Source organism: Gracilinanus agilis, chromosome 2 (assembly GCF_016433145.1).
Source record: "Gracilinanus agilis isolate LMUSP501 chromosome 2, AgileGrace, whole genome shotgun sequence".
Taxonomy (NCBI): Eukaryota; Metazoa; Chordata; class Mammalia; order Didelphimorphia; family Didelphidae; genus Gracilinanus; species Gracilinanus agilis.
The window spans coordinates 563,076,489-563,104,342 of record NC_058131.1 but is presented as its reverse complement, the minus strand read 5'-3'; the positions used below and the strand labels follow the sequence as shown (position 1 = coordinate 563,104,342).

General features: G+C 38.6%; 1 protein-coding gene across 1 annotated transcript in view; it reads left to right on the top strand.

Annotated features, from left to right (window-relative positions):
- Positions 1 to 27,854, top strand: part of MYO1E (myosin IE) — a 175,700-nt gene that overhangs the window by 7,412 nt on the left and 140,434 nt on the right. Inside the window, exons 2-4 of the mRNA XM_044660107.1 lie at positions 5,623 to 5,766; positions 17,190 to 17,279; positions 19,675 to 19,769. Coding sequence (XP_044516042.1) covers positions 5,623 to 5,766; positions 17,190 to 17,279; positions 19,675 to 19,769 — 329 coding nt within the window. The remainder of the gene's footprint in view (positions 1 to 5,622; positions 5,767 to 17,189; positions 17,280 to 19,674; positions 19,770 to 27,854) is intronic.

Genomic DNA, 27,854 nt, shown 5'->3' with positions numbered 1-27,854 from the left:
AAAATGGAAGGGGACTTCAGAAGTCCATTCTCTACTCCTCATAGCATGTTGTTGTTCAGTCATTCAGTTGTGTCTGACTCTTCACAGACCCCATGGACTGTGGCTATCAATGGTGTTTTCTTGGCAAGGATACTAGAGTGGTTTGCCATTTCCTTCTCCCCGGGAGCCTTTAGTTGGGCATACAGAGGTTAACTGGCTTGCCCAAGGTCACAAAGCTAGAAACTGTCTTGAGGCTGATTTGAACTTAGGTCTTCTGGATGCCAGGTCCATTGCCCTAACCAATGAGCAACAATTGTCTCTCTTCCTCATATTACGGATGAGGAAACTGAGATCCAAAGAAGTTAAGGAACTATGGTTAGGCAGGTACTAACAAGTGTTAGAATGAAGACTCTTTTGAATAACCACATTAATACTTCTGGTGGTAATGTATGAGGCATGACCCAGGCAGGGACAGTGAGGAAGCCAAATGGTGAAGGAATAATGAAAAATAGGATGGGGCAGGGATCAGATAAATGGAGCAAACTGTGGAGGACCTCAACAGGAATTTAGACAATGTGGAAGGAAATAGGAATAATTGGTGATATGATCAAAGTAATATTTAAGCAACATAGTTGGGAAGGAATATTAGGAGAAAAGTTATTGCCAGGGAAGCTGGAAAGAGTTAATGAAAGAAGAGACAGAATGAGCTCATTTTTTTATCTGTATTACTTTAAAATTCAACATTAGATCAGATGATTTTTCTGTTTTACTGCAAAAAATGGTATTGATGGATTTAAAAACTAAAGTATCACAAACCAAAAAGAGAGAAAGTAATCAATGAAAACTAGACCAATTTATTCATTAACAGTAATGCAAAATAGTTAGCAAAGAGACTATATATCAATGTGTTTTTTACTTGTCATTATGAACTAGGACTGGTTCAACATTTGATCCTATTAGGAAAGTCTTTGAGAAAACACAAGCCTTTGAGAAAACACAACCCTCATTTGTATTGAAAACCCTAAAAAACATAGGAATAAAAGAATCTTTTCTTCATATGATCAAAGCATCTAAATAAGAGCTCACATTATTTGTAAGGGAAGTTTTCTGAGTAAGATAAGAAGTAAAAGTAAGGATGCTAATGTCTTTTATTTAGCAAAGTGTTGAGGTACTAGTTGGAGCAGTAACAGAAGAAAAAGACATTGAGAGAATAAATACAGGTAAAACTATCTCTTTGATGATTATATTAATGGCTCACTTAGAGAAATTCAAAGAATCAATTGAAACAATAGCTTTAATAAACCATTAGAATGCAAAATAAATCCACAAAAATAATCAGCTTTTCTACATATAGTAGATTCTTGTCATTTGGGGCATTTATGTTCTATGAAGTCGCTGTGAACACTGAATTAATGAATATTGTATGGTTCCTCCTAAGGGAAACACAAGATTAGGTTCCTCTGAGCCACTGATCAAAATTTTTTTTTTTTACGTAAGCACTTTTAGAAGTGGCTTCACTTATAGATCAATGAATTTCTTCCTTTTACTGGATGTGCCGTATTGTTCTTTATTAACATTAAACTCACTGCCAACGGCATTATAACTCATGCCTGATTGAAGCTTATCTAACACATATTTTCTTTTTTTTTTTTTATCTTTTTTTTTAACCCTAACTTCTGTCTTGGAATTGATACTAAGTACTGATTCCAAGAGTGCTAAGAGATACGCATTTGGGGTTAAATGATTTGCCCTGGATCACACAGCTAGGAGGAGTGTGAAGCCAGATCTGAACCCCTGTTTCTAGGCCTGACTATCCACTGAGCCATTTAGCTGCCCCTGGAGTTCAATATTTTTTTTTAAACCCTTGTACTTTGGTGTATTGTCTCATAGGTGGAAGATTGGTAAGGGTGGGCAATGGGGGTCAAGTGACTTGCCCAGGGTCACACAGCTGGGAAGTGGCTGAGGCCGGGTTTGAACCTAGGACCTCCTGTCTCTAGGCCTGACTCTCACTCCACTGAGCTACCCAGCTGCCCCCTGGAGTTTAATATTTTAAAAGAGGAATTTGACAGGATTTTAAACATCCCAGTTCCTCCCTCTGCCCCACCCTTCCAAGTATGCTGCTCCTTTTTCCTTGGAGGTGATGTGTCTGGGCTAGAAAAAATATCAATGATTACAGGGGTGCTAAGGAGCAACCACAGAACAAGAGAGGCTTACAAGGCAATCCCAGTAAAGCACTTAGAATAATACAAGGCAATATATGATCATTGAATACATTTGCCAAATGGATGTTATAGAATGATATTCTTATTCTATATGTTGCATGTATTCAGTGTAATAAATTAACCTCTAAAAAGAGTATTTTCAGCTAGGTCCACATCAGTGAGAATAATAAATTTCCCTAAAGTGGTGGCAGGTATTTGAATTCACATTACTTGAAATTAAAATTATGCAAAATTTTCATTGATTCCAGCCCAATGAAAATAAGCAAAATAAATTGTTTGCATTAATTGAAACCTAATTATATTTTTGTTTTGACTAAACCACCTATGTTCAGTAATATAAGCAATTATTTATTGTCCACTGTGTGCCAGGCACCTATAGGAGCCATAAAAATAAATAAAGGCTTTGCCTTCAAAGAGATTATATAATGTGACAAAAGTGGGAGGGGGCAACTTGGACAAGAGAAATAAACACAAATTTATACAAATAAAAAATAATTTGGAATGGCAGAAAGGTGGTACAATGGACAGAACACGAGGTCTGGAGTCAAGAGGATCAGAGTTCAAATATGACCTCAGATTGTTGACAGCTGTATGACTAGACAAGTCACTTAATCTTACTTGCCTCAATTTCCTCATCTATAAAATGAGCTGGAGAAGGAAATGGCAAACCACTCTAGTATCTTTGCCAAGAAAACCCCAAATGAAGAGTCAGACATGACTGAAAAACAACTGAACAACAACAAATTTAGAGAGAGGGTCCTGATAACTGGGAGGATTGGAAAAGGCCTTCTGTAGAAGATGTCACTTGAACTAAGCCTTGACTGGAACCAGGACTCCAAGAAATGAGGGTGAGAAAGGAGAGAATTTTAATGATCTGGAAAAGTCTGTCCAACCTCTTGGAGGCAGGAGGTGGCATGTCACAGTCTAGGCAATAGTCCCTAGGCTAGTTTGGAGATTAGCATATGTAGCAGGGGGAGACATGAAGTGAATCTAGAGAGATAAGTGAGAGCCAGTGTTGCTTTTGAGATGATTCTTGGAAGTCTTTCTTGATCTCTATCTAGAATTGCCTTACAAATATGCTCTCCTCCAAAAAAAAAATCACATTCATTTTGTATGTATTTGTGTGTATATTTTATCTCCTTTAATAGCACATAAGCTCCTTGAGATCAAGGACTGTTTCATTTCCAGACCCTGCCACCAATGCTCCAGCCATACTCTTAATCCTCCTTCTCCTTCTCCCACTAGAACCTTGGACTCTTCCTCTAGGACCCTGGTTTCTGATAAGTGAGCTTTTGCCTTATCTTAGTCAAAGCATGCTCCTATGTTACTTTTCAGCTATTTCCACTTCAGGCTGCCATGTATCACTCTTTCCAGCTTCCTTTATGTATTATATTCTCCCTGAAGACAAGACAGTCTTTTTTGCTTGTATTTGTATCCTCAGTATTTGGCACAGTACCTGGAATATAGTAGGCACAAATTTGCCCCAAGTGAAAGTAGGGATCCAATATCTTGCATAGGCAAAATCATAACTCCCTCCTTTCCAATCACATTTGTTCAAGTTACCTGGGTAAATGATGATGTACGGACAATAGCTGTAGCTGTGATGTTAGGTTCTTGGTTTTAACACTATAATACTATCAGTGTGTATTTTACAACCCCTTCTCACCTTTTCAACCTGTATAATTCTCATCCATGACCTTCTTTAATCCTCTCTCAAGGTTTCACTTACAACATTGGAGCTTTTTCATTGTCTGTTTAAAAATTGCGCGGACCAGGGACAACTAAGTAGATAGAGTATGAGACCTGGAGAAAGGAAGTCCTTAGTTCAAATTTGGTCACAGATACTTCTTAGCTGTGTGACCCTGGTCAAGTCACTTAACCCCTCTTCCCTGGTCCTTACCACTCTTCTACCTTGGAACCAATACACAGTATTGCTACCAAGATAAAGGTAAAGGCTTTTTTTAAAAAGAAATTCCTTATAATGGGGAAAAACCAGGGATGGTGCCTTAAATATTAAATATGGGCTCTGTGGGTGGATAGGAGACAGGAAAGGACAATGGGAAAGACTTCACAAGCCAGGGAACCAGGTTTAACTACAAGGGAAAGACCATTGACTTAAATGGCAGTTAAGCCTGACCAACTATCACTCAGCTCCACCCAGCCTGGAATAAATACAGATTAATACATACACACAATGAGGACCTAAAATTACTAAAAACACACAGGGAATCAGTTTAATTATACTATGAGGGGACTGGAAAGGGGGTTAGGTAAACTATGGCTAACAACCCAGGACTGGAGTCAAAAAGGGTAAGATCCCTAGCCAACCTGGCTTCTGCCAGGCTTTGACAGCTTGGCTAAGGACCTGGGGAAGAGGGCTTGCACTTGGGATCTCACAACTCTTCCAGGGATGTTACAGGATGCCAGGAATCAACTCTTCCAGAACTGATGTAGCCAGGTAGGGATTGAAGTCTGCAAGCTGTCCACCAGATCACAGGCTACTTCCCTACTCAGTGCTGTCTTGCAGGATTGATGTCCTCTGCTTTCAATCTTCACCACTCTCCAGGATCCCAGGGAATCAGGGTGCAACTCCACTAGCTCTGAGGTCTCCCAGGGTCAGTTACAGCTTGTCCCAACCACCATGGAGTCCTTCTCAGAGAGAGAGCAAGCCACTTCCTGCTTCCCCATTCCATGTGGAATCCTCCAGTCCTTCCTAAGTCTCCTACATAATAACTAAATAATAATCTTCCTCACACCCCTTAGACTTATTCATTCTCAACAGTTGACCCCAGTGTACCTCCTTTCCAGTCATGCATTTCTTTGTTGATTTTTTTAGTGAAATTTCTCTCATTCAAGTCCTCATTGGTAATATACTTGGTAATATATGTATGTGCTGGCCATACATGTTTCTTCTCCATTTTCATGAAATCATGGTAAATTGTGACCTTTAGTTTATATAGTATTTCTGGAGGATATTTACTATGAATAATGAATTTTAAAAATACTTTTTTATTGACTATTTTTACGTAAATGTATATGCATACAGAAGCTAAGTGGCATAGTGGATAGAGTGCTAAACCTGAAGTTAGGAAGACTTGAGTTCAAAGCAAGTCTCAAACACTAAGCAAATTGCTTAACCCTGTTTGTCTCAGTTTCTCATCTATAAAATGAGCTAAATAAGTAAATGAAAAACCAAAAATCTTCACTGAGAAATGGGGTCATAAAAATAAGAACTAAGATTCAGAAGTACAAAACTCATTTAGCACAGTGCCTGTGTAATAAATGTTCTAGTCATTCATTTAATTTCATTCATTCATAAGATGTAAATAAATCTTTGTGGAAAAGTTTTGAAAGTCAGAAAGTGATCACATTTTTGATAATCATGTTTTCAGGTGTTTTTTTTGTTTGTTTGTTCTTTCAGGGAAGCAAAGGACACTACCGATACCACTGGCAGAGTCACAATGTCAAGCACAGTGGTGTGGATGACATGGTGCTCCTGTCCAAAATCACTGAGGACTCCATCGTTGAGAATCTGAAGAAAAGATACATGGATGACTATATTTTTGTATCCTTTGAGGGTTTAAGGTTCATACTATTAGAAGAAGGAAGATAATACTGAATTCTGCCCAATTTTCTTGATATTTAACAAACGTGAGATTTAAATTAATATCCAATAACTCCAAGTATTATATTTAATGAAATTTATTAATAATCACTTGAAGTAGATGAAATTAAAAAAGAGAAATAGAAAGCTAAGTAAAACCAAATGAGTAACCTTTCCTACCAAACTCTCCCCCCAGCCTCCACAGCCGCTTTCTGGGAAGAGAGAGCACACAGTTTTTGTGGGCAGAGCTACAAAAAAACTTTTATCTCCAAAATGTAAGGACATAATGTGAGAACAAAGATGGGATGCTGGGAGAGAGAGTTCTGGAAAAACAATTTTAATTACATACAGAATAAACACAGATTCAAGTTTTTAAAAAAGTAGACAAGATTAGAAGCTTCCAGCATTAAGGGGGCACAATGTTTGTTGTTCAGTCATTCAGTTGTATCTAAATCTCTTGACTCCGTGGACCTTTTCTAACCCCAAGTCCGTCCAATTTCATTTTCATTGCATCTATGACACTGTCTTTCCATCTTTCCCTCTACTTTCCTCTTCTTTTGCTTTCAATCTTTCCAGCATCAGAGTTTTTTCCAGTGATTTCTGCTTTCTCATTATTGTGGCCAGAGTATTTAAGATTCAGCTTCAGTATTTGTCCTTCCAAAGAATAATCTTAATTAATTTCTTTAAGTATTGACTGATTTGATCTCTTTGTTGTCTGAAGGACTTTCAGAAATCCTCTCCAGCATTGGAAAAAAAGAGTCAATTCTGTGGTGCTCACCTTTCTTTAGAGTCCAACTCTCACAGCCATACATTTGCTACTGGAAAAACCATATCTTTGTCTAGACATTTTTCAGCAAGGTGATGTCTCTGCTTTTTAGTATGCTGTCCAGATTTGCCATAGTTTTCCTTCCAAAGAGCAAGCATCTTTTAATTTCGTGACTGCAGTTGTCATCTGCAGTGATTTTTGAGTCCAAGAACTTAAAATCAGACACTGCTTCTGTATCTTCCTCCTCTATTTCCCAGAAAGTGGTGGGACCAGTTGCACAGTGAGAGACCTTATAAAATGACTTTCTAAAAATTGACTTAACTTTAATGCCAGAAAATTCTACTCTCCATGGCACTTATTTTATGACAGCAAGTCACATGTAATGTTAAGATTCAAATCCTTTATGCACAAATAGTGCCTAAGATATGACTTTTTAAAAATATGTTTTATAATCTCCTTTGTCTTTAAATCATTTAAAACTTCTTTCTCCATCCACTGAACCCTTCCCTGTGACAAAAAAAGAATAGCAATTAAGTGAAAACCTTTAGCACAGTGATCACATTTGCCAGTGTATAAAATATTCTATCCTAATGGTCCTCTTCCTTCCTGCCATGAGGGAGGAGGTATGTTTCATTAGCCATTCTCAGAGACCTTCACTGATTTCTCAATTAATCAGTTGGGCTTCCTTTTAGTGCTATATTCATTTACCTCATAAAAGAATGTCAAATATATATACTTTTAAGATGGTTAATATAATTTTTTTAAAATTTTGTTTTCAAAATGATCCCATAGCAAAAAAAAAAAAAGGTAATTTGCCAGTTTTTCTGCATTCTTATGTTTGTCCAAGGAAACCTCAGCAGCAAATGTATTCTGAGGAAAATTCTTGTCTTTCATTGTATTTCACTATTGACATGCCAAAAATAACTTTTAAAAAGTTTTTTAAGCTTTGTGGAATTTTACTTCAAACTTGAGTTACCTTTATTATGATGGAAGACCAGCTGGAGCTAGCATCATGGGACTGGGCCTGGGTCCCAGATGTCTCCCAGCATCCAGGGTGGTACAATTCTTTCTTCTAGGATCTTCCCTTCCCAGAACCAAATCTGAGAGGCCGCCTCTTCCCCAACCTCACTGGCCACCAGGCTGCCATCTGACTATTACAAAACCATCCTTGCCCCTAGATAAAGAATGAACTATCTGCTCTAGGCACCCAGATCATGTGGGACCCCAGTTGGAGACATCAGAGTCAAAAAGTGACTCACAGTGTACCACACTAGACACCCAAAGGGAATTCTATCCTATCCCTTTCAGAGTCACTACATCTAATTCCCTCTCTTTCCAGCACACTTTCTATAAACCTTACTGTGGCAAAATCAATGAATTTAGAGTCAGGGGATCTGAATTTTAATTTAATTTAATTTTTCCTACCTGTGTGAGCAAGTCACTTTTTTTTTTCAGTTTCCTCATCTGAAAAATCGGCAGGCACTCTTAATCACTGATTCTGTGATCTTTAAAAACTTTTTTATTTTAATATATTTTATTTTTTAAATATTTTCCCATGGTTACATGATTCATGTTCTCTCCCTCACCTCTTCCCTTCCCCTCTGGAACTGACAAGCAATTCCCCTGGGTTATACCTGCATTATCACTCAAAACATGTTTTAAAAACTTATTTAAGTTGATCTAATTATAGATAATTAATTTCACTTTGATTCTTTCCTTGGGAGTTTTCAAAGTTTAGATCTTGATTTGCTTTGTTTAAAAAACTGAAATTTTCCTATATATGGCATATAAATACTGGCCGCTTACACAATGGCCTCTCTACTAAGGGTCTACAATTTTGCCTGTATTTCTGGGTTATGTCCTGAAAAGACATTTGCAATTCAGCTGTTTGGAAATGGGAAAGTATTTTCCCATATATCTCTAGTGGTTAAGTTAGTTCTCAGGACAGCCCATAAAAGCAGTATGTCAGCTACTATTATGGATAGTTCAGCAAAAGGGAATACTGGATGACTGGCTATGTGGCTCCCCTGAACCCTTGAGATCTCCTGCAGTGGTCTCAGCAGTAGTTACTCTTACAGAGAGAAGGAAGCTGGGGAGCACCTTCTTTGCCAACAATGATTATCTCCCCCCCAAGGAGATCATAAGTTTCTTGAAGTCAGAAACTGGTCTTATTTATCTTTTACATTTTACCCTCCTCTCCACCCCTCTGTAGCTTCCTGCTCAGTGCACAACCGTTTGTAGACTCAATAAATATCTCCTGATGGATTGCTTATCGAGACATGGTCTTTAAGTTGACACAGCAGGATGGAACCATGATTCATTTCTGTGGGCTAAAGTATATACCTTTATTTCAACTGCCAAAGTTTCTGCTGACTAAGAGTATATTCACCAGCATGTGCCCACTTGGATGTTAAATTCTCAATGAAAAAGGAAATGAGTTATTTGAGCACTGTTTACTTTGAGGGAAATTTTTTATTGATTTCCTTTTGTTTTTTGTATCACAATCATTTTCAAATATATCTCTCCTGCCTCCTCTCTTCTCATTGTTGCCACCCAACCCAAAGTGATCTTTCCTCTGTAACAAAGAAAAAGAAACAATAAGACAAAATCAAACCTATGTATCTATTGACTGACAACGTTTACAATATTCCGTGCCCATTGAGTTCCCATCCTCTACAGTGAAAGGGAATATAGTGCATTTGCTCATCTCTTCTGTGGGGCTAAGATTGGCTATTTAATGACATAATATTCAGTTTTGTTTTGTTGTTTGTTTCATGTAAATTGCTTCATTCTTTTTATCTGTCTCCTTAATCATTTTATTGCTATTACTTCTGACTCTTCTTGTTTCTCTGAGTTCCTCAAATTTCTAGTCTAGAATATTCTGCTATATTTATATAGCACCATTTTATATTCTACACTATTTCTATAGCACTAGAATATTCTACTATATTTATATAGCACCATTTGTTTAGCCATCTTCTAATCAGTGGGTATCCCCTTTCTATTTTTTTTTTAAACCCATACCATTTCATCTTAGACTCAATACTGTGTATTGGTTCTAAGGCAAAAGGGTGGTAAGGGCTAGGCAATGGGACTTAAGTGACTTGCCCAGGGTCACACAGCTAGGAAAATAGTCACTCTTTTTTTTAACTACAAAAAGTAGTTTTGAATATTTTGGTGTACATAGGGCCTTAATTTCTTTCTTTGACTTCCTTGAAGAATATGCTAAGCAGTGGAATTTCTTAAGTCAAATAGTATAAACAATTTTGCTCCTTTTTTTTCCATATAATTAATTCCTTGTTATTTCCCAGAATGCTAGGACCAATAGTGACTTCCACATTGAGTGGTATTAGTGATACTTTGGATTTTTTAAAAAAAAATTTATTTTGAATATTTTCCCCTAGTTACATTTTTCATGTTCTTTCCCTTTCCCCTTAGCCCCCCTTAGCCGACGCATAATTCCACTGGGTTTTATGACACTTTGGATTTTTGAGAGGTTGTATGGAAAGAACACTGGACTTGTAATCATAAGACCCGATGTCTAGCTCAAACTCTTACTACTTGCTAGCTATGTGACCATGGGCCAAGTCATTCTGTCCTCAAGTCTCTATTTTCTCACCTGTAAATTGGGAATAATCACGTCTGTCTTTCCAACCTCACAGGGCTTTTGTGAAGTTCAAATTAAATGCTGCACAATGAACTTTCCAACCTTAAAGTGTAATATAAATGCAGGAAAATACTTAAAAAACATCTTTAATTGCATCAATGTGACAATCCCTTAGGCCAAACCCATTGCTTTGTGTGTTTTTGTATCCCAATGAGCAAATTGTTTTTATATTTTTTTTAATACAGGAAAACTATTTTAAAATGTAAAAAAAAAAAAAAAACAGCATCCTTAGTTCTTGGGAGGTAGGCCAATAGTTTGCCAAGTTTGCCAGCCCCAAATGTGATATAGAGGACACTAGAAGGGAATCAGGAATATCTCGTTTCAAATCCCACCTCAGAGCTATGTGGCCCTTGGCAAGTCACTTGTGACTTCTTTAGGCCTTAGTTTCCTGACCTGTAAAATGAGATGGTTGTATTTAATTACCTCAAAGTTTTCTTGCTCTAAACCTGTAATCCTATGATCCTTATTTCTAAAATGAGAAGAAAACCATCCACACTGACCTGCCTGTATGACTCCCATCTTTATCCTCTCAGAATAAGATCTCTGTAGGGGAACCTCCCAATATTCTAGAAATCCTCTCCACCCTCTAATTCTCTCTTCAATGCACAAAGATGCTCATGCATCTTATTAGTTAACTACTTATTAGTTTCTACTTACTCTTGATACATACTCAGCCCATGTTCCTCATTCATGCAGTTAATATTTATGATATAGAAATTAAACAATAGTGAAACAATAATGAAAGACAAGAATTTTAGGTATTTCTCAGAATACATTTACTGCTGAGGTTTCCTTAGACAAACATAGGAATGCAGAAAAACTGGCAAATTCCCTTTTTTTTTTTTTTTTTTTTTTTTTGGTATGGGATAATTTTGAAAACAAAACAAAACTGTTTCTATAGCACTTTAAGATTTACCCAGTGTTTCATTTTACAGATGAGAAAACTGAGGCTCAGGAGACGTTAAATTATTTGACCAGAGTTAAACAATGCATACATATCAGGTCTGAGTCTTCTTGCTACTTATATACCTCACTGCCTTAATAACTTCAGTAGATGTTCATAAAATAGTGCCAGTAACTTGGTAACATATATTTTCTCATATAAAGGCTTATTTTATTGTCTTTTCTATTAAGGTAATGGAGATGTCATAGAAATAAGAGAGCAGGGACAGTTAGGTAGCACAGTAGATAGAGAACCAGCCCTGGAATCAGTGGAACTGGGTTCAAATAAGATCTGAGACAGTTCCTAGCTTTGTGGCCCTGGGCAAGTTACTTAACCCTGTTTGCCTCTTCTGTCCTCTAACCCTCACCACTCTTCTGTCTTAGATGGATACTAAGAAAGTATGGGTTTAAAAAAGAAGAAGAAAAGAAAAGAAAAAAAGGAATGAAAGAGCAGCATTACGTTGTCATTTGGGTTAGGTTTGGGGAAAAAACCCATTAATGGTTAAAGCCAGAATGTATTATATTTCACATTGAGTTGGGAAGCTGCTCCCAGCAGCCCCTTTCCTAGGGCATTTTTTTTTTAAATTGAAGATCAGCATTTGAATCAATCATTTGTTAATGCCTCCCTTCTGAATGGCCATTTCTTTGGGCCACATCTGAGCAGGATTGCCTGGGAAAATGCTGACCTTGTTTACTAACAAAATCCCAACATTTCAGCTGTTAATGTTCACAAAAGCATGCTCTATCATCCATATTTATTTCCTGGAAAAATTGTCACGCGTCTTGAAATTTAAATTCTACGTTCTGTGAGAGAAATATTGCAGCCTCCCCCACCCCCAACCCCACCAAACTGAACTTGTCTGGCTTTCCCTGGACATGCTTGGAATGATTTAATGTCTAGCTTCTTGGCTGCAAATACCAGTTACTTGTGAAAGTCACTCAGTGTTTTATATTGGGCACTTCTTTCCATCAAGGCTATTTTTGCACTTCACCAACTCAAGTTATATTTAGCACTTTGAAATATTTACAAATGAGGACTTACAGACTTTGCACATAGGTCAAGTCAAAAAACATTTATTAAGTGCTGGTTATGTGCCAGGCACTGTATAAATACTAGCAATACCAAGAAAGGCAAAAACAGGCACTGTCCTCAGGGTACTCACAGTCTAATGGCGGAGATAACATGTAACCATATACATACAGAATATATACTGGGTGAATTGGTGTTACTCTCAGTAGCCTTGAGGGAAGATCAGCACAGGCTTCTTAGAGAAAATAAGACTTTAACTGAGACTTTAAGAAAGCCACTAGGCTAGAAATGAGAAAGGAAGGCATTCTGCACAGAGTGGGAGCAGAGAGGTGGCTCAATAAGTCTGAGAGCCAGGCCTAGGGACAGAAGGATCTAGGTTCAAATCTGGCCTCAGGCACGTCCTAGCTGTGTGACCCTGGGTAAGTCACTTAACCCTGATCGCCCTTACTGCTCTTCTGCCTAGGAGCCAATATACAATATTGATTCTAAGACAGAAAGTAAAGTTTTGAGACAGAGAGAGAGAGAGAGAGAGAGAGAGAGAGAGAGAGAGAGAGAGAGAGAGAGAGAGAGCTATCTATCTATCTATCTATCAAACATTATTTCTCTATCATCAGTCAATCAACAGAAACTTACCAAGTGCCAGTCACTGTGCTAAGCACTGGAGAAGAGCAGAAACAGTCCCAACCCTCAAGGAGTTTACAATCTAATTTACAATCTAATATGTGAACAAATGAAATAGAAGTAGAAGAGAGGAAGACTCTGGCTTTTCAAGGTCAGTTGAGTAAGATGAGCCCAGTGAAGAGCCAGAGAACTCAACAAAACCATTTGTGCTGACAAAAACGGATATAATTTGTTTTCTCATTCCTGTTTGAGATATAGTGGACAGACCAAATCAGAAACCTGAACTATTAGAGCTCTGTTGCCTACCAAGCGTTCTGTCCTCCTTGGGCGACTCATTTCACTTATCTATGGCTGTTTTCTTATTTGTAATACTAACAACCTACATTTATGGAGTTGGGGTGGGGGTCAGTTTATAGGACACTTCACACCATATTTTCCAAATATAGAAGCAGAAAGGTGAAGTGCCCAAAGTGACCCAGCTATTCCATAACAAGCACTGCACCCACAGTTTTTTGTTCTGACTCCAGGCCTCTCTCTTCCATATCCTCCTTCTAGCCATTTTTAATTTGCCCATCTGTAAAATGAGAGGAATGGTTGATGCACTCTTTCTTCCAATCTAAAATTCTATTAAACCTGATCATCATTCAGTGTGTGGTACACCTTGTATTAAAGAAAAACACATTTTATAAATTACCCTTTTAGCCACACCTGTATAGGTAAAGGTTAACCAGTGGGCTGACGCAGTTAACTGGATCTTTCTGAAGGACCACCTGAATTATGCAGTGGGAAGTGGGAGTGATGGATTATATCGATGGTTATCTTAGATTTCCACTTTGCTTACTCTCAACACCCCCTCCCCCCCACCACCACCACCCAATTCAATCTGCTGCCAAGGTCTGTCTATTTTACTTTCATAACATCTCTCATATAGTCCTCCTTGTCTCCTCTGACACTGCCACCACCCTCGGGCAAGACCTTATCACTTCACACTTAAACTACTGCAATAACTTACTTAGGGCTTCTCTATCTCAAGTCTCTCTCCACTGTAATCCATCATCCATTCTGCTGTTAAATTAACCTTCCTGAAGTGTAGTATTGACCATGTCTGTAAACTCCTGGCTCCTTCTCACCTCCAGGATCAAATATAAAAGCCTCTTTGGCATTCAAGACCCTCACAAACCTTCCAGTCTTCTTGCACCTTACATCTCCCCCCATATCTTGTGTCAGTGACACAAGCCACTTCAATTCCTAGGCCCCCTAAGCCTGGGATACTGTACTTTCCTTCCTAGTTCCTGCTTCCTTCAGGTTACCTCTCAAATTCCACCTCCTAGAGGAAGCCTTTCCTAATCCTCCTTAATTCCAGGACCTTCCCTCTGTTGTTTGTCTCAGTCTGTATCTTTTTTATTTTTTATCCAGCCTATATTTGGTTTATTTATTTATTATCCTGTCTATATCTTGTTATGCATAATTGTTTTTACTTTGTTAGATGAGCTCCTTGAGAGCAGAGATTGTGTTTTTGCCTTTCTTTTTATTCTGAAGGCTTACCACAGTACCCAGCACATAGTATGTGGTTAATAAATGCATATTGACTGACTTTGACTGTGTCTGTCCATCCAGTTTAGTTCTGTAAGCAAAACCACTGAAGACTGCAGAAACTGCTCCAAATAATTTAGGTCAAAATCTCTTTGGCAAAACCTCATCATTCCGCAAGATCCCATCAGCTGTGGTACTCCACCTTATTTCCACCCTCTCTGATTTTCTCATAGGAGGGTGGAACCATAAAATCCAAAAGCTCCATTTAAGGAGGGAGCTCAGCTCAGAACAGATCCTCCTATTACTTTCTCTGACTTTTCTATTCCATGGTTCCTCCAATAGGAGATACCTTCCCCACCCCTACCTCTCCTGCTTTTCACCTTCCTTTTTTTGTGATGTTTTCCTTCTTTGGTTTATAAGATCCTTGAATGCAAGGACTCTATTTCCTTTTTTGTTTTTATCTCCAGAGTTTAACATAAGTGTCTCTGGCACATAATAGGTGCTTAATTTATTAATTTTCTTATCCTGGAAAAAAAACTAAACCTTAGGCCAATGGGCATGGTAGACCTACTCTATTCTGACTTCTGGTGTTATCTTTTTTGCTTAAATCATTCTAGTAACTAACTGAACTGGCCTTTATCGCACCAGAATAACCCATATTGATAAGGTCATAGATTTTGATCCAGAAGGAACCTTAAGGATGATCATTTTATTGATGAGGAAACTGACCCTAAAGAAGATTAGAGACTTGCCTACAGATATATGGGGGGGTAGGATTGGAACTCAGGCCCTATAGATCCAAGTTTAGTATTCTTCCCATTGCAATAGTATTCCATCACCAGCATATACCACAGTTTGTTCAGCCATTCCCCAATTGAAGGACATACCCTCCTTTTCCAGTTCTTTGCCACCACAAAAAGCGCAGCTATAAATATTTTCGTACAAGTCTGTTTATCTATGATCTCTTTGGGGTACAAACCCAACAATGGTATGGCTGTATCAAAGGGCAGGCATTCTTTTATAGCCTTTTGAGCATAGTTCCAAATTGCCAGCCAGAATGGTTGGATCAGTTCACAACTCCACCAGCAATGCATTAATGTCCCAATTTTGTCACATCCCCTCCAACATTCATTACTCTCCCCTTCTTTCATTTTAGCCAATTTGCTGCCTATTCATGTCTCTTGCCCATTTATCAATTGGGGAATGGCTTGATTTTTTATACAATTGCTTTAACTCTCCTTGGTGGAGGAGTGGTAAGGGTGGGCAATGGGAGTCAAGTGACTTGCCTAGGATCACACAGCTGGGAAGTGTCTGAGGCCAGATTTGAACCTAGGACCTCCCATCTCTAGGCCTGACTCTCAATCCACTGAGCTACCCAGCTGCCCCCCATGCTAAAGTTTTAAACAAAAGTCTAGCAAGGGGGTTGTAGCAATATATCACAAAGATCATTCATTATGACCAGGTGGGATTTATACCAGGAATGCATGGCTCATTTAATATTAGGAAAACTATCAGCATCAATGAGAGAGACAAGAAGACAAAACATTCAACTTGCATATATATAGATATATAAATCAATTGAGATATATATGTCAAATATATATATATATTCTCATAGGAATGTTTAATGTATAGTTTATGAATGCTAGATTCTCATTTCAATCTATTATTCAGATAATACTTTTGTATATGCTTTGTACTTATCTATCTATGTGTTATATGCTATCTTCCTTAGCAGAATATAAATTATTTTAGAGTCAAGGTTTATGTAGTTACTAGGTCAGATAGTTGGTAAGATGCTGGACCTGGAATCAGAGAAACCTGAATTCAGAAAGTGGCCCTAAACATTAACGAGCGGGGGGGGGGGGGGGTAACCTTCGATTAGTAAATCACTTCATCTCTATTAGTCTCAATTTCCTCATCTTAAAAGGGTATAATAATAGTACCTACCTCCCAGGGTTGTTGTGTGAGAGTAAAATGAAGTATTTGTAAAGTGCTTCACAAATCTGAAAGCATTATATACACACACACACACATATATGCCCTATCTGTTATTATATCATCTAGTATTTAGCCAATAAGAGGGAGAGAGGTAGATCAATCATTTGATTTGAGAAGGAAGCTTACTAATTGATTCGAGAAGGAAGCTTACTAATAAATATGGACTGCCATCTTAGGCATGAACTGACGTTAGGGATATTGCTTAATGGTCTTTAAGTTTTATTAATCATGAAATAATTGATGTTCTTTTGTCTCAAGTTATTTTCATCTGAGATAATAGCCATAATTTGTATAACACTTTACACTTTACAAAGCATTTTCCTTTCATCTAATTTCACTATAATTTTATAGAGTTAAAGAGGGCAAGATAGCAAATCTCTGAGAGATTAAGTTACTTGTAAATTTAAGGCTAGTGGGTGGCTGAGCCAGGACAAGGACCCAGCTTTGCTGATTCCCAGAATCCTTAGTGGCACAGTAGATTAAATATTGGATTTGGAGTCATGAAGACTTGAATTAAAATCCTCACTCTGATATTATCTATATGATGCTGGGTAAGTCCTTTAAATTGTAACTGCAGTTAACTCACCTTTAAAATGAGGGAGATGGAATTAATGGCCTTAAGCGTCCCTTCCAAATCTAAATCTTAGTATGATACAAAGCCCAGCTGCCTGATTTTTTTTCACATGGATTTCCCAAGAACAAAGCAATATTCAATAAATAGGAAGAATGAATAGGTCTAAATCGAATCAATAATATACCGAGGGTGGGTAAGTATTCACTTTAAAGATTTCATAATTATGAACCTTAACTAAATATAAATACAGACATATATTGGATCTGTATTAATTTCCGTCAACCCTTTCAAACAGATGCCATACTTTGGGGAAAAGGAAATCGAAATGTACCAAGGAGCTGTAAGTAACAAATTCCAGAGATAACCATAATGTTCTGAGTTTTATAATACAAAAGTCTTTTCCTTAAAATAGGCAACATATATATTTATATGGTCTTATTCCTATGAATTAACTTAACAAAGATAGTGTTAGATGAGAGGGTTTGATCTTAAACATATGTTTTTATCCTTTAGAAACAAAAAAAATAGGACTCTCCAGTTTGATTTTAGTGTAATACAGGATAAGAGGAAAATGCAAAGGTTGGCTCTAAGGGGAAGGAAGAGAATTTAGCCACAAACCCTGGGAAAAGGTTCTGGAAGGAGAAGGCATTGCAGAGGAGGATCTTGGGAGTTAACTGAGATTATCCCTTATCCTTATAGAATTATAAATTTAAAATAGAAAGAATGTCAAGGGTCATCAGATAGGACCTCCTCACCTTTCAGATTAAGGGATTGAGACTAAAGTCACCCTGGTTGTAAGTGGCAGAGATGGAATCAGACCTCAGGCTTCTGACTATAAATTCAGAGCTTTCTCTTTTACCTTGCATCCAAAACAGAAGAAGCTCAATGGAATTTGATTTGGGGATCTAATGTTTTTTGTTGCTCCAGAAGTTACTCCCTTTTCCCCACCAAAAAAAAAAAAAAGTCTTAAGAGATCATATAATTTACTATTATTGCAAAATTCTAGACTAAATCACAAAAAAAGTCCTCTTGCCATATCTGAATAGGATTTGGCTGTGTTTAAATGTTCCTATTTCTCCACAAAAAAGATGAATTTTTATTTTAGATGCAAGTATGCACCCCATTTAAACTGCATTCCATATAAAACAGTTAAAATGGTTTGGAGGGTAAGATACCTAATGGAATAATTAAGATAAGACACTGGAATGTGCATGATAATGGCACAGAACCTCAGGAAAAAAAAACATTTTACATTTCATTCAGTTGCTTCCTCAACTTTTCTTTTCACCTTTAGACCATCTTGTTCCCTTTTCCACTCTTTCTTCTTTCCTTCCCTTCTTTTCTTTCTAGGGCAGAAGCTCTAGATTGTGACCTCTGGAAAAGGAGGAAAAAGATGGCCCCCACAAATTTCTCAGTTGAAGTGGAAAGCAGTTTACCTAAAGCCAAAACCCATGCCCTTGTTGGTTGATGATGGGCCCTGGATGTTGAGCCTAAAGTGGGCTGCCTTTGAAAATTGGCTTCATGATCCTAGACTAGTTACTTAACCTGTCAGTGCCCCAGGCACTGCAGCCTGGAGTTTCCTTCAATAAAGAAATCATCTGTTCAAACCATAAGATGGGACCAGACAAGACAGACCAAAAAGAATACTGATCACTTTATATTTTCACTACACTTTCATCTCAGTTGTTTCAACTAATCTCACTACTGTCCTGAAGGATGAGCAGAAGTTATTATCCCCCCTTTACAGATGAGGACACGGGATCTGAGGGCTCTGGGCACCCTGCCTAAGCTGGTGACCCACATCTCCTAACTCTTTATCCATATTCTTCCTTTGTCCTGGATTTAGGAGTTAGCCTTTTTTTTGTGACTGAGTCAGGGTATTGTTTTGTTTTAAAGCTAGAGATGGGACAGGAACAGTTTCCCAAGCCAGCCAGGGAGTCAGTGTAAAAAGATGAATTTGATGGGATAGGCAGAACTGAGTTACTTCCATTTTGAAAGATAACAAAGATACCCAATAATATCCAAAGGCACAAAACACCAAGAGCCCTGGTTGTTAGTGACCCACTAGAGATAAAACAAACCAGCCAAACCAGTTTGCTCCCTCAGACAACCACCCCCTCTTCCTCAGAGAAAGCCCTACCTGGTCCACCTCATTCCCACTCCATCCCCCACTCCATATCTCCTCCAGAGCCCCAAGTGCTCTCCATACATCTCTTCAAGAAAATCAGCCATTCTAGGAAGTCCGGCCCAATAGGCTCTCATGAACAGCTTCCTGTTTCCCATTTAGCTTAGCCCAAAGGCCACTGGTGGGCAGTCCTAATGGGCAGCTCTTACAAAGGTGTGGCTTTAAGTGGTAGGGTGTGCCATTAGAATATCTGAAGACTTGGGTCATGTCTAAGGGCTGAATCATGTCTGCCTAGTAGGGATTCCTGCCTAAAAGAAATGACCCTGAGTCAAATTCTACCTTTAACTGGGTCTGGGTAGTTCCTGTTGACACAGACTTGTGAGCTGTCAAATTCTGGCCCTTCAGTTGTGCAACCAAGGACATGCATTTGCAAGAAGCAAGGTGTGCTCTAGAGCGGAGAGGGAAAAGGAATGTTTCCAATGTAATTTTTTCCTGTTTGACCACATGACTGTAGGGCAAATCACTTTTCTCTCTGGTTCTGTCTCATGTTTAAAATCTGTTGTTTTATGATTGATGTATCATGGTTGCCTTTCCCTTTCCTCCTCTCCAGGCACAGTATGAAAATCCACCCCATATCTATGCGCTTGCTGACAACATGTATAGAAATATGATTATTGACAGAGAAAACCAATGTGTCATCATCAGGTATGATATTCATTTATTCTGTTCCTGGATCTGTCTGACAAAGCTCCCTACTTAAGCCATGCCAAATACTTTTCTCCAAAAGGAATACAAGCAACGTTTATGCCTACGATGTTCACTTAATTGTAGGATCTTGTTCCTAGGCGTGTAGCCCACTGTGCTATTTGTTGTATCTTGTCAATCAGTGGCATTTTTTATGTCAGCAGGCAATGCCATGGGCTTGTTCACATGGTTGAGTACAAAGCCTTCTGGCTGCTTTTTATCTTATTTTATTTCAACATTTTCCTAAAAGTAGCACTGACTAGCACAGAAGGAGCTTCTACACTATCAGTGTTTGTCCCATGTAGTAAAATAAAAACAATTGACTGTTGGCTTCAAGCCTCATGATGTCGCCCAAGATTACTTTAATCAAGAGAAGAAAAGGCTTTCCTGCCATGTTTTGCACCAAAATAGTAAAACAGCTGCTCTTGGAAATGACAATTTCCTTGCTCACCTTCAACTTCCTTTGGTTCAGAGAGCTTGTACTTCTTTGTCAGAATATTCCTAACCTTTTTTTTTAATTGGTTTGTCAACTTGGGCCTTTTTTGCTCAGTTCCATTTTTCTCTTTCTTTTCATGAAAGAATTTTGACTCTTACCAGCTTGCACATTCCTGGTATACTTTGAATTTTACAAAAGAATTACAATTGAACTTCTCTGCTTGCCCTTCCCTACTTCCATTTCATCATTCTAACCCTTGAGATAAAAGTCAACATTTGAAGTTTTAACTGCAGGAGGGTCAAGGGCTGTATGTTTGAGATGTGGATCAGAGGATAAAAAATAAAATGAATGAACAAAAATTAGAGAAAGGAAGCTTATTAATTTACTACCTTTTTAAACTGTTTAAAAAGTAAGCAATGAAATTCAACATTCTGTCTGACTTTACTTCCCAACAGATTTTTGTTTTTTGGATTTTTTTTTTAAACCCTTACCTTCTTTCATAGAATCAATACTAAGTGTCAGTTCCAATATAGAAGAGCAGTAAAGGCTCTCTCAGCCACCTAGCTGCCCCGCCTGGTTCTATTCCCACTGTGCTACCTAGCTGCCCCCAATAGATCTTTTGAATTGTAACAGAATTAAGTTGTAGAAAAGTCTCCATCAGGTTCATTAATTAGTGGGGATCAGGTTACAAGCTAGGGAGGCTAATCTCAGAAAGGAAGTGAAGACAAGTTTGAGGAAGAGAAAATGGAGTTTGGCAGTAGGGATGAATTTTATTAATAAAGTTCCTCTACAACAGTTTTCTTTCTCTCTAGAACTTCAGTTAAAGGAAAAAGCAAAAATAACTTTTCTGGGCCTCAGTTTCTTGATCTGTATGATCTCTAAGCTCTCTTCTAGTTCTCAATCCAAAATCCTATGAGCTTTTGAGAGAAGAAAGCAGGGCTGCTTTGTTCAATCCTTAAAGGAGCATTTATTCATTTCCTACTATTATGTACTCTGGTCAGTTAGTGGGGGACAAAAATAAAAAATGCATAGTCCTTGTCTTCAACATACCTTTAATGTAGTGAGGGAGAGGAGACATGGATGTAGAATAAAAACGATGTTGAATGTTGCCATTGGAAAGGCACAGAGAAGGATCTACTGGAAATTTAAAGAAGGCGTAGAAGATTTCTTCCTGATTTGGAAGAACACTAAAGATGATGCTTGAATTGGGCTTTTGACTGGCAGGAAAGAGGAAGAATGATGAGGAAGTGGCATGCATGCACAAAAGATAAAAAAGCAACTTCCAGAGTCAGAGGATCTAGATTCAAATGTTATCTCCAGGATAACCTATGTGACCCTAGACAAATCACTTAGGAGGAAGCTGGATTAATGGCCTTCCAGCTCTAGCTCTGGGATTCTATCTCAGACTGAGGGAATAGAATGAACAAAGACAAAAATGCAGGGAAATAGGAAATGTATTTGGGAAAGCCCAAGTAGCCCAGTTTGACTAAAATGTATGGATTCCTTAGGGAGGAATAAGGTAGGAAAGGAAACCTGAAGCAAGATTATGGAGGGCTTGAATGTTATTCTAAAAAGTTTGGATTTTATTCAAAGGTAATGAAGAACCATTAATTATTTTTGAGCAGAGTAATATGGTTGGGTCAGCTAGGTGGTGCAGCAGATAGAAAAATGGGCTTAGAATCAGGGAGGTTAATCTACATGAAATGGAAAACTACTTCAGTATATACATATATATTAAACCCTTAACTTCTGCATTGGTTCCAAGGTAGAAGAGTGGTGAGGGTTAGGCAATGGGAGTTAAGTGACTTGCCCAGGGTCACACAACTGGGAAGTGTCTGAGGCCAGATTTGAACCTAGAAACCCCCATCTCCAGGTCTTATTCTCTATCTACTGTGCCACTTAGCTCCCCTATACTGATATTTTTGCCAGAAAACCCCAAAATGGGGTTATGAAGAGTCGACATGACTGAAACAACTCAACAATAACAGAAATAAGGGCAGAGTTGTGATTTTCTAAAGATTATTCTGAAGTGATTCATGGGATATTTATGTTATGTAAGATCTTTTTTATATGAATAATTAAGTTCTTATTTATATGAATAACTCTTCGCTTAGGACACCAAGGGCAGAGCCCAATGAGCTTATATGTGTGTGTGTGTGTGTGTGTGCTTTCAACAGGCGTGAGCTGGAGCTGTGTCTGTTCGTTCAAGATTAAGTTCATGCTTCCTGCCAGCTGTTAGCCAGGTGTTCCAATGAATTAATCCCAAAATTAAAAGCTGTTGCTTCTCAGGGTTATTTCAGTGCTACTATGGTTGGACTCCAAATGGAGAAGACTGTTTCTAGAAGGCTAAGGTTGATTGGGCATTCACTCTAACAGCTGCCAATGTCCAATCTCATCCTACTTTGTCTTCTAAGCAGATTGGATGTAGGGGAAGGCTGTAGTCCTGCAAGTTATCTCCTTAGGAGACAACTATGATAGGTTGAAGTGATTAATCCTGTGGGCCAAAGGGAAAACTCTACCACTGGGGGGTTGCTCAAGATAGCTATGATGGGAAGAGCCTGCTGAAGCAGAAGCTGAGCACAGGGTTTAGATACCCAAATACTGACTCAAACTCAAATGTGTCTCTGACCCCCAAAATAAACAAAACTCAGATCTCTCTAATTGACTTAAAGGAAATAGGTTTTAGTTATTTCCAGATGCCATGGTGTTCTTGCTAGGTGGTAGGAGTTGGATGGAAATCTAATAGTAGGAAACAGGATTCATGTTCACATGAGATGAAAAGAAAAACAAGAAAAAGTAATATTCTAATCTTCATGGTTCCCAGCCAGACCGCTGTCACCTAGTAGGCTCCCATATGTGCCAACTTGTGATATTATCATTTGCTTTTTATGAGACAGATGATGTCAGTGTATAAAGACAACATGTCTAACATAGTCTTCCAGTCCATGTTCATTTCTTTTAAATCAGAGACTGTGGTAGAATGGGCCAAAGATGATACTCTAGGTAGGAAGTCAAGCCCCTTGAGAATAGAGATTATTTCATTTTTCCTTTGTACCACTCCATTGCCCAAGGGGGACCATGGCCGAGTAGATAGAGTTAGATGGAGCCCCAAAACCAGAAAGGCTTGTGTTAAACTCCTGCCTCTTGTTGTAGAACCCAATACATGTCCCTTACCCTTTAATCTTTGGATTAGGCAGCTCTCTAAGACTATGCATTGTGGAGAAATTGTCAACTTATTTTGGGGAAGGTTCCAATCCCTCTCAAGCATAAGACTTATTGGTCAATTGGTTGATTGGTTGATATGTTGATCTGAAATAGACCTTAAACATCATCTGGCCTGGAACACCTACGTGGCTTGATGGAGAGAGAGCCAGGCCTGGAAACAGGACATCTTGGGCTCAAATCTGGCCTCAGAGACTTCATAGTTTTGTGACCCTGGGCAAGTCACTTAACTCCAGTTGCCTAGTCCTTACTGCCAATACTTGGTTATTGATTCTAAGACAGAAAGAAGGTAGATGGTTTTTAAAAAATCATCTGGCCCTTCCTAGTTGTGTGACCCTGGGCAAGTCACTTAACCCCTATTGCTTAGCCCTTACCACTCTTTCACCTTAGAACCAATACACAGTATTGATTCTGAGACGAAAGGTAAGGGTTTTAAAAAAACTGGCTATTCTGGCCCATACTCCTCATTTTATAGGTCAGGAAACAGAAAGAAGCCCGTTCAAGGAAAGTGACTTACTCAAGATCACATTTCTAAAGTAGCAGAGCCAACACTCAATACTGGCTATGGTAGAAGGACCACTGGCTTTGGAGACAGAAGACCTGGGTTCAAATTGTGCCTTTGCCACTTATTATTGTTATGATGTTGAATAAGTCACTGCATCTATCTGGGTCCCAGTTTCCTTCTCTGTGAAATGAGGAATTCAGATTCGGTGGCCTCTGTGGCCCCTTCTTTCCAGTTCTAAAGCTATGATCTAGCATCTGGTCAGTCAGGGCTCTTTCCACTAGATCTACTTGTTTCTCATTGTCTTCAGTCCCAACATGCTATCTGAAATTCTTTGGCTGAGTTCCTTCCACCTGATTCCCACATAATCTAATGGAGTTCATGATACTGTCATTAACTTAGGGCAGTGTTGGCCAATTTAGAAAGATGGTGTTGGTCCAGGACCTGAGATCAAAGGTCTCCTGCCTATATATTCCAGGTGTGATTTTTATGAGTCATTTTGATGTTGGCTGTGGAAATTGTCTGTGTGCCCAAAAGGCAGAAAGAGGCATTTGCTTCTCATTACTCTGAGCAATACTGTCAGTGTATCCACAAGCCACTTATTAAGCACCAGGCATCATGCCGATACAAACAAAGGCAAAAACTGTCCCTGCCCTCAAGGAACTGACAATCTAATGGGGAGATCACATGCAAATAGTTATGCACAAATGAGATATTGGCAAGATAAATTGAATATAATATCAGAGCCGAGGCACTGATTTTGAGGGGGACCTTGGAAAGATTTCTTGCAGGAGGCAAAATTTTAGTAGAGGCTTGAAAGAAGCCAAGGAAGCTTGAAGGTAGAAATCAGGGAAGAGAACATTCCAGGCATGGGTCTTTATGATATTAAAGAAAGGGAGAGAGAAGGGAAAATACACTAAGACACCAGACTACCCTGAGGTTGAGACAAGGAGATCTGACTCCATTCCCATAACACTTCTGCATTAGTCTCTAGCAGCTGGGAGGGTTTCTTGGCATGCAGTTCTCATAGTCCTCATCCACAGAGGAACAGGTGTGAGTGGGGCACTGCCAGATTTCCATACACTGGCAGTCTTTGCATCTTGCCACAATGCACTCCTAGAAACCATGTGGTTAAAAGGATTATATTTTCCCCCTAGAAACAGTGTTGTAATTGGGGGTTGTAGTCCTGACCAATAACTAAGTATCAAATAAATTATAACTATGGCCCAAAATAGTGTAAGTAAAACTATAATAAATATGAACCTCTATAATCATTATACAAGGGTCCTCAATGTACTATAAAGTGTATGATTATGAGATTTCAGAGAAGGAGAGATAAATGTGGGCTAGACTAGTCAGGAAAGATCTATGAGTGTAAAACGAAATACACATTGTGAGGCATAGCCAAAGCATTGGTTTGTTTTACTCAGGTGGCTTTCTTTGTTATCAGGACTGGTTCCTTTATGGTTGGGAAAGAGAAAGTCATTGGGAAGAAATAGCAACATAAATGAGAGTAGCAACTGAAGTTTGACATCTAGAATCAATGTGTCACTTTTTTTTTCATGTTGTTATTTTTTTTTTGTTTTTTTTTCAAACATTTATTAATATTCATTTTTAACATGGTTACATGATTCATGCTCCTCCTTTCCCCTTCGCCCCCCCACACTCCCCCCACCCATGGCCGATGCACATTTCCACTAGTTTTGTGATGTGTCCTTGATCAAGACCAGTTTCCAAATTGTTGGTAGTTGCATTGGTGTGGTAGTTTCGAGTCCACATCCTCAATCATGTCCACCCCGACCCATGCGTTCAAGCAGTTGTTTTTCTTATATATTTCCTCTCCTGCAGTCCTTCCTCTGAATGTGGGTAGCATTCTTTACCATAAATCCCTCAGAATTGTCTTGGGTCATTGTATTGCTGCTGGTACAGCGGTCCATTACATTCAATTTTACCACAGTATGTCAGTCTCTGTGTACAGTGTTCTTCTGGCTTTGCTCCTTTCGCTCTGCATCTGTTCCCGGAGGTCTCTCCAGTTCACCTGGAACTCCTCCAGTTTATTATTCCTTTTAGCACAATAGTATTCCATCACCAGCATATACCACAGTTTGTTCAGCCATTCCCCAATTGAAGGACATACCCTCCTTTTCCAATTTGTTGCCACCACAAAAAGCGCAGCTATAAATATTTTCCTACAAGTCTGTTTATCTATGATCTCTTTGGGGTACAAACCCAGCAATGGTATGACTGGATCAAAGGGCAGGCATTCTTTTATAGCCCTTTGAGCATGATTCCAAATTGCCAGCCAGAATGGCTGGATCAGTTCACAGCTCTACCAGCAATGCATTAATGTCCCAATTTTGCCACATCCCCTCCAACATTCATTACTCTCCCCTTCTTTCATTTTAGCCAATCTGCTAGGTGTGAGGTGATACCTCAGAGTTGTTTTGATTTGCATTTCTCTAATTATTAGAACGTGTTGTTATTTTTTTAATTTTGCTTTTATCATGCAAAACACACTTCCATATTGGTCATTGTTGTAAGGGCATGCTTATACATAACCAAAACCCCAAAATAAAACCATAAAAACACTGGTGTGAAAGATAGTGTGCTTTGATCTGCATCCAGGCCTAGAATTAGGAGGGCCAGGGTTCAAATCTGTCCTTAGACACTTCCTAGCTGTGTGATCCTGGGCAAGTCACTTAACCCCTTCTGACTTAGAGTTGTCACTATGACAGAAAGTAAAAGTCACTCACACATAGACACACAAAATTGTTTGTTTTGTTTTGTTTTTTTATTTTAAACCCTTAACTTCTGTGTATTGACTTATAGGTGGAAGATTGGCAAGGGTAGGCAATGGGGGTCAAGTGACTTGCCCACGGTCACTCAGCTGGGAAGTGTCTGAGGCCGGATTTGAACCTAGGACCTCCTGTCTCCAGGCCTGGCTCTCAATCCACTGAGCTACCCAGCTGCCCCTAGACACACAAAATTGAAAAAGAATGGTGTGAGAACTGCTGCTGGTACTGCTTATCTTATTCCTTTATTAGACTACAAGTATCCTTGAAGATAGGGATTATATTTCATTTCATCTTTGTAATAATATAATTTATATTTACATGCCACTTTATATTTTACAAAGCTCTTTGTACACATCATCTCATCTGATCTTCAATACAACTCTGTATGGTAGATATTTATGATATTATCCCCATTTTACAGGAAAACTAAGTATTAAAGAGAGTATTTGAAACCAGGAGTCTAGTGCAGGGGCTTTAGGAAATATAGTCTTAACTTTTAGTTAAGTTTACAATCAATTTTTAAATTTTCTTTACATTATTGTTGTCATCTTATAAATACCTCAGAGGCTTCTAGTGGTCACCCAGCTACCATGAGTCATAGCTGCTACTCAAAAACAGATCTTCTAACTTTGTCTAGAGCTCTCCACAGCACCACTCCCTGCCTCTCATTTCAAATTTAGTTCTACAGGGAAAAAAAAAACACAAAATGAGTTCCTTGTATCTGAGCAGCCATGCAAGCAGAAGACAGCAGTGCCATCATACACTTCAAAGGACCAACTGCATAGCCATAGGTCAGAAGAAAATGGCAGCTTCCACATTAATGTCTAGGTAACAGTCTAATAATGGAATTTCCATGAAACCCAGATCAAATTGTCTTTGGAAAGACCTGGGATGTTTTCCCTTGTTACCGTACAATTTTCCGTAGCCTTGAAAATTTATTTCTTCTTTCACTTAAATTCAATAATCATTTATTATTCACTTTATATCTACAAGACTGTCAGAGAGATGTCATTCACCTGAAGTTAATGTAAAATCCCATCACTAATATATCTGACATTTGTATCTGTAGTATGCAACTTCTCCTTTTCAGG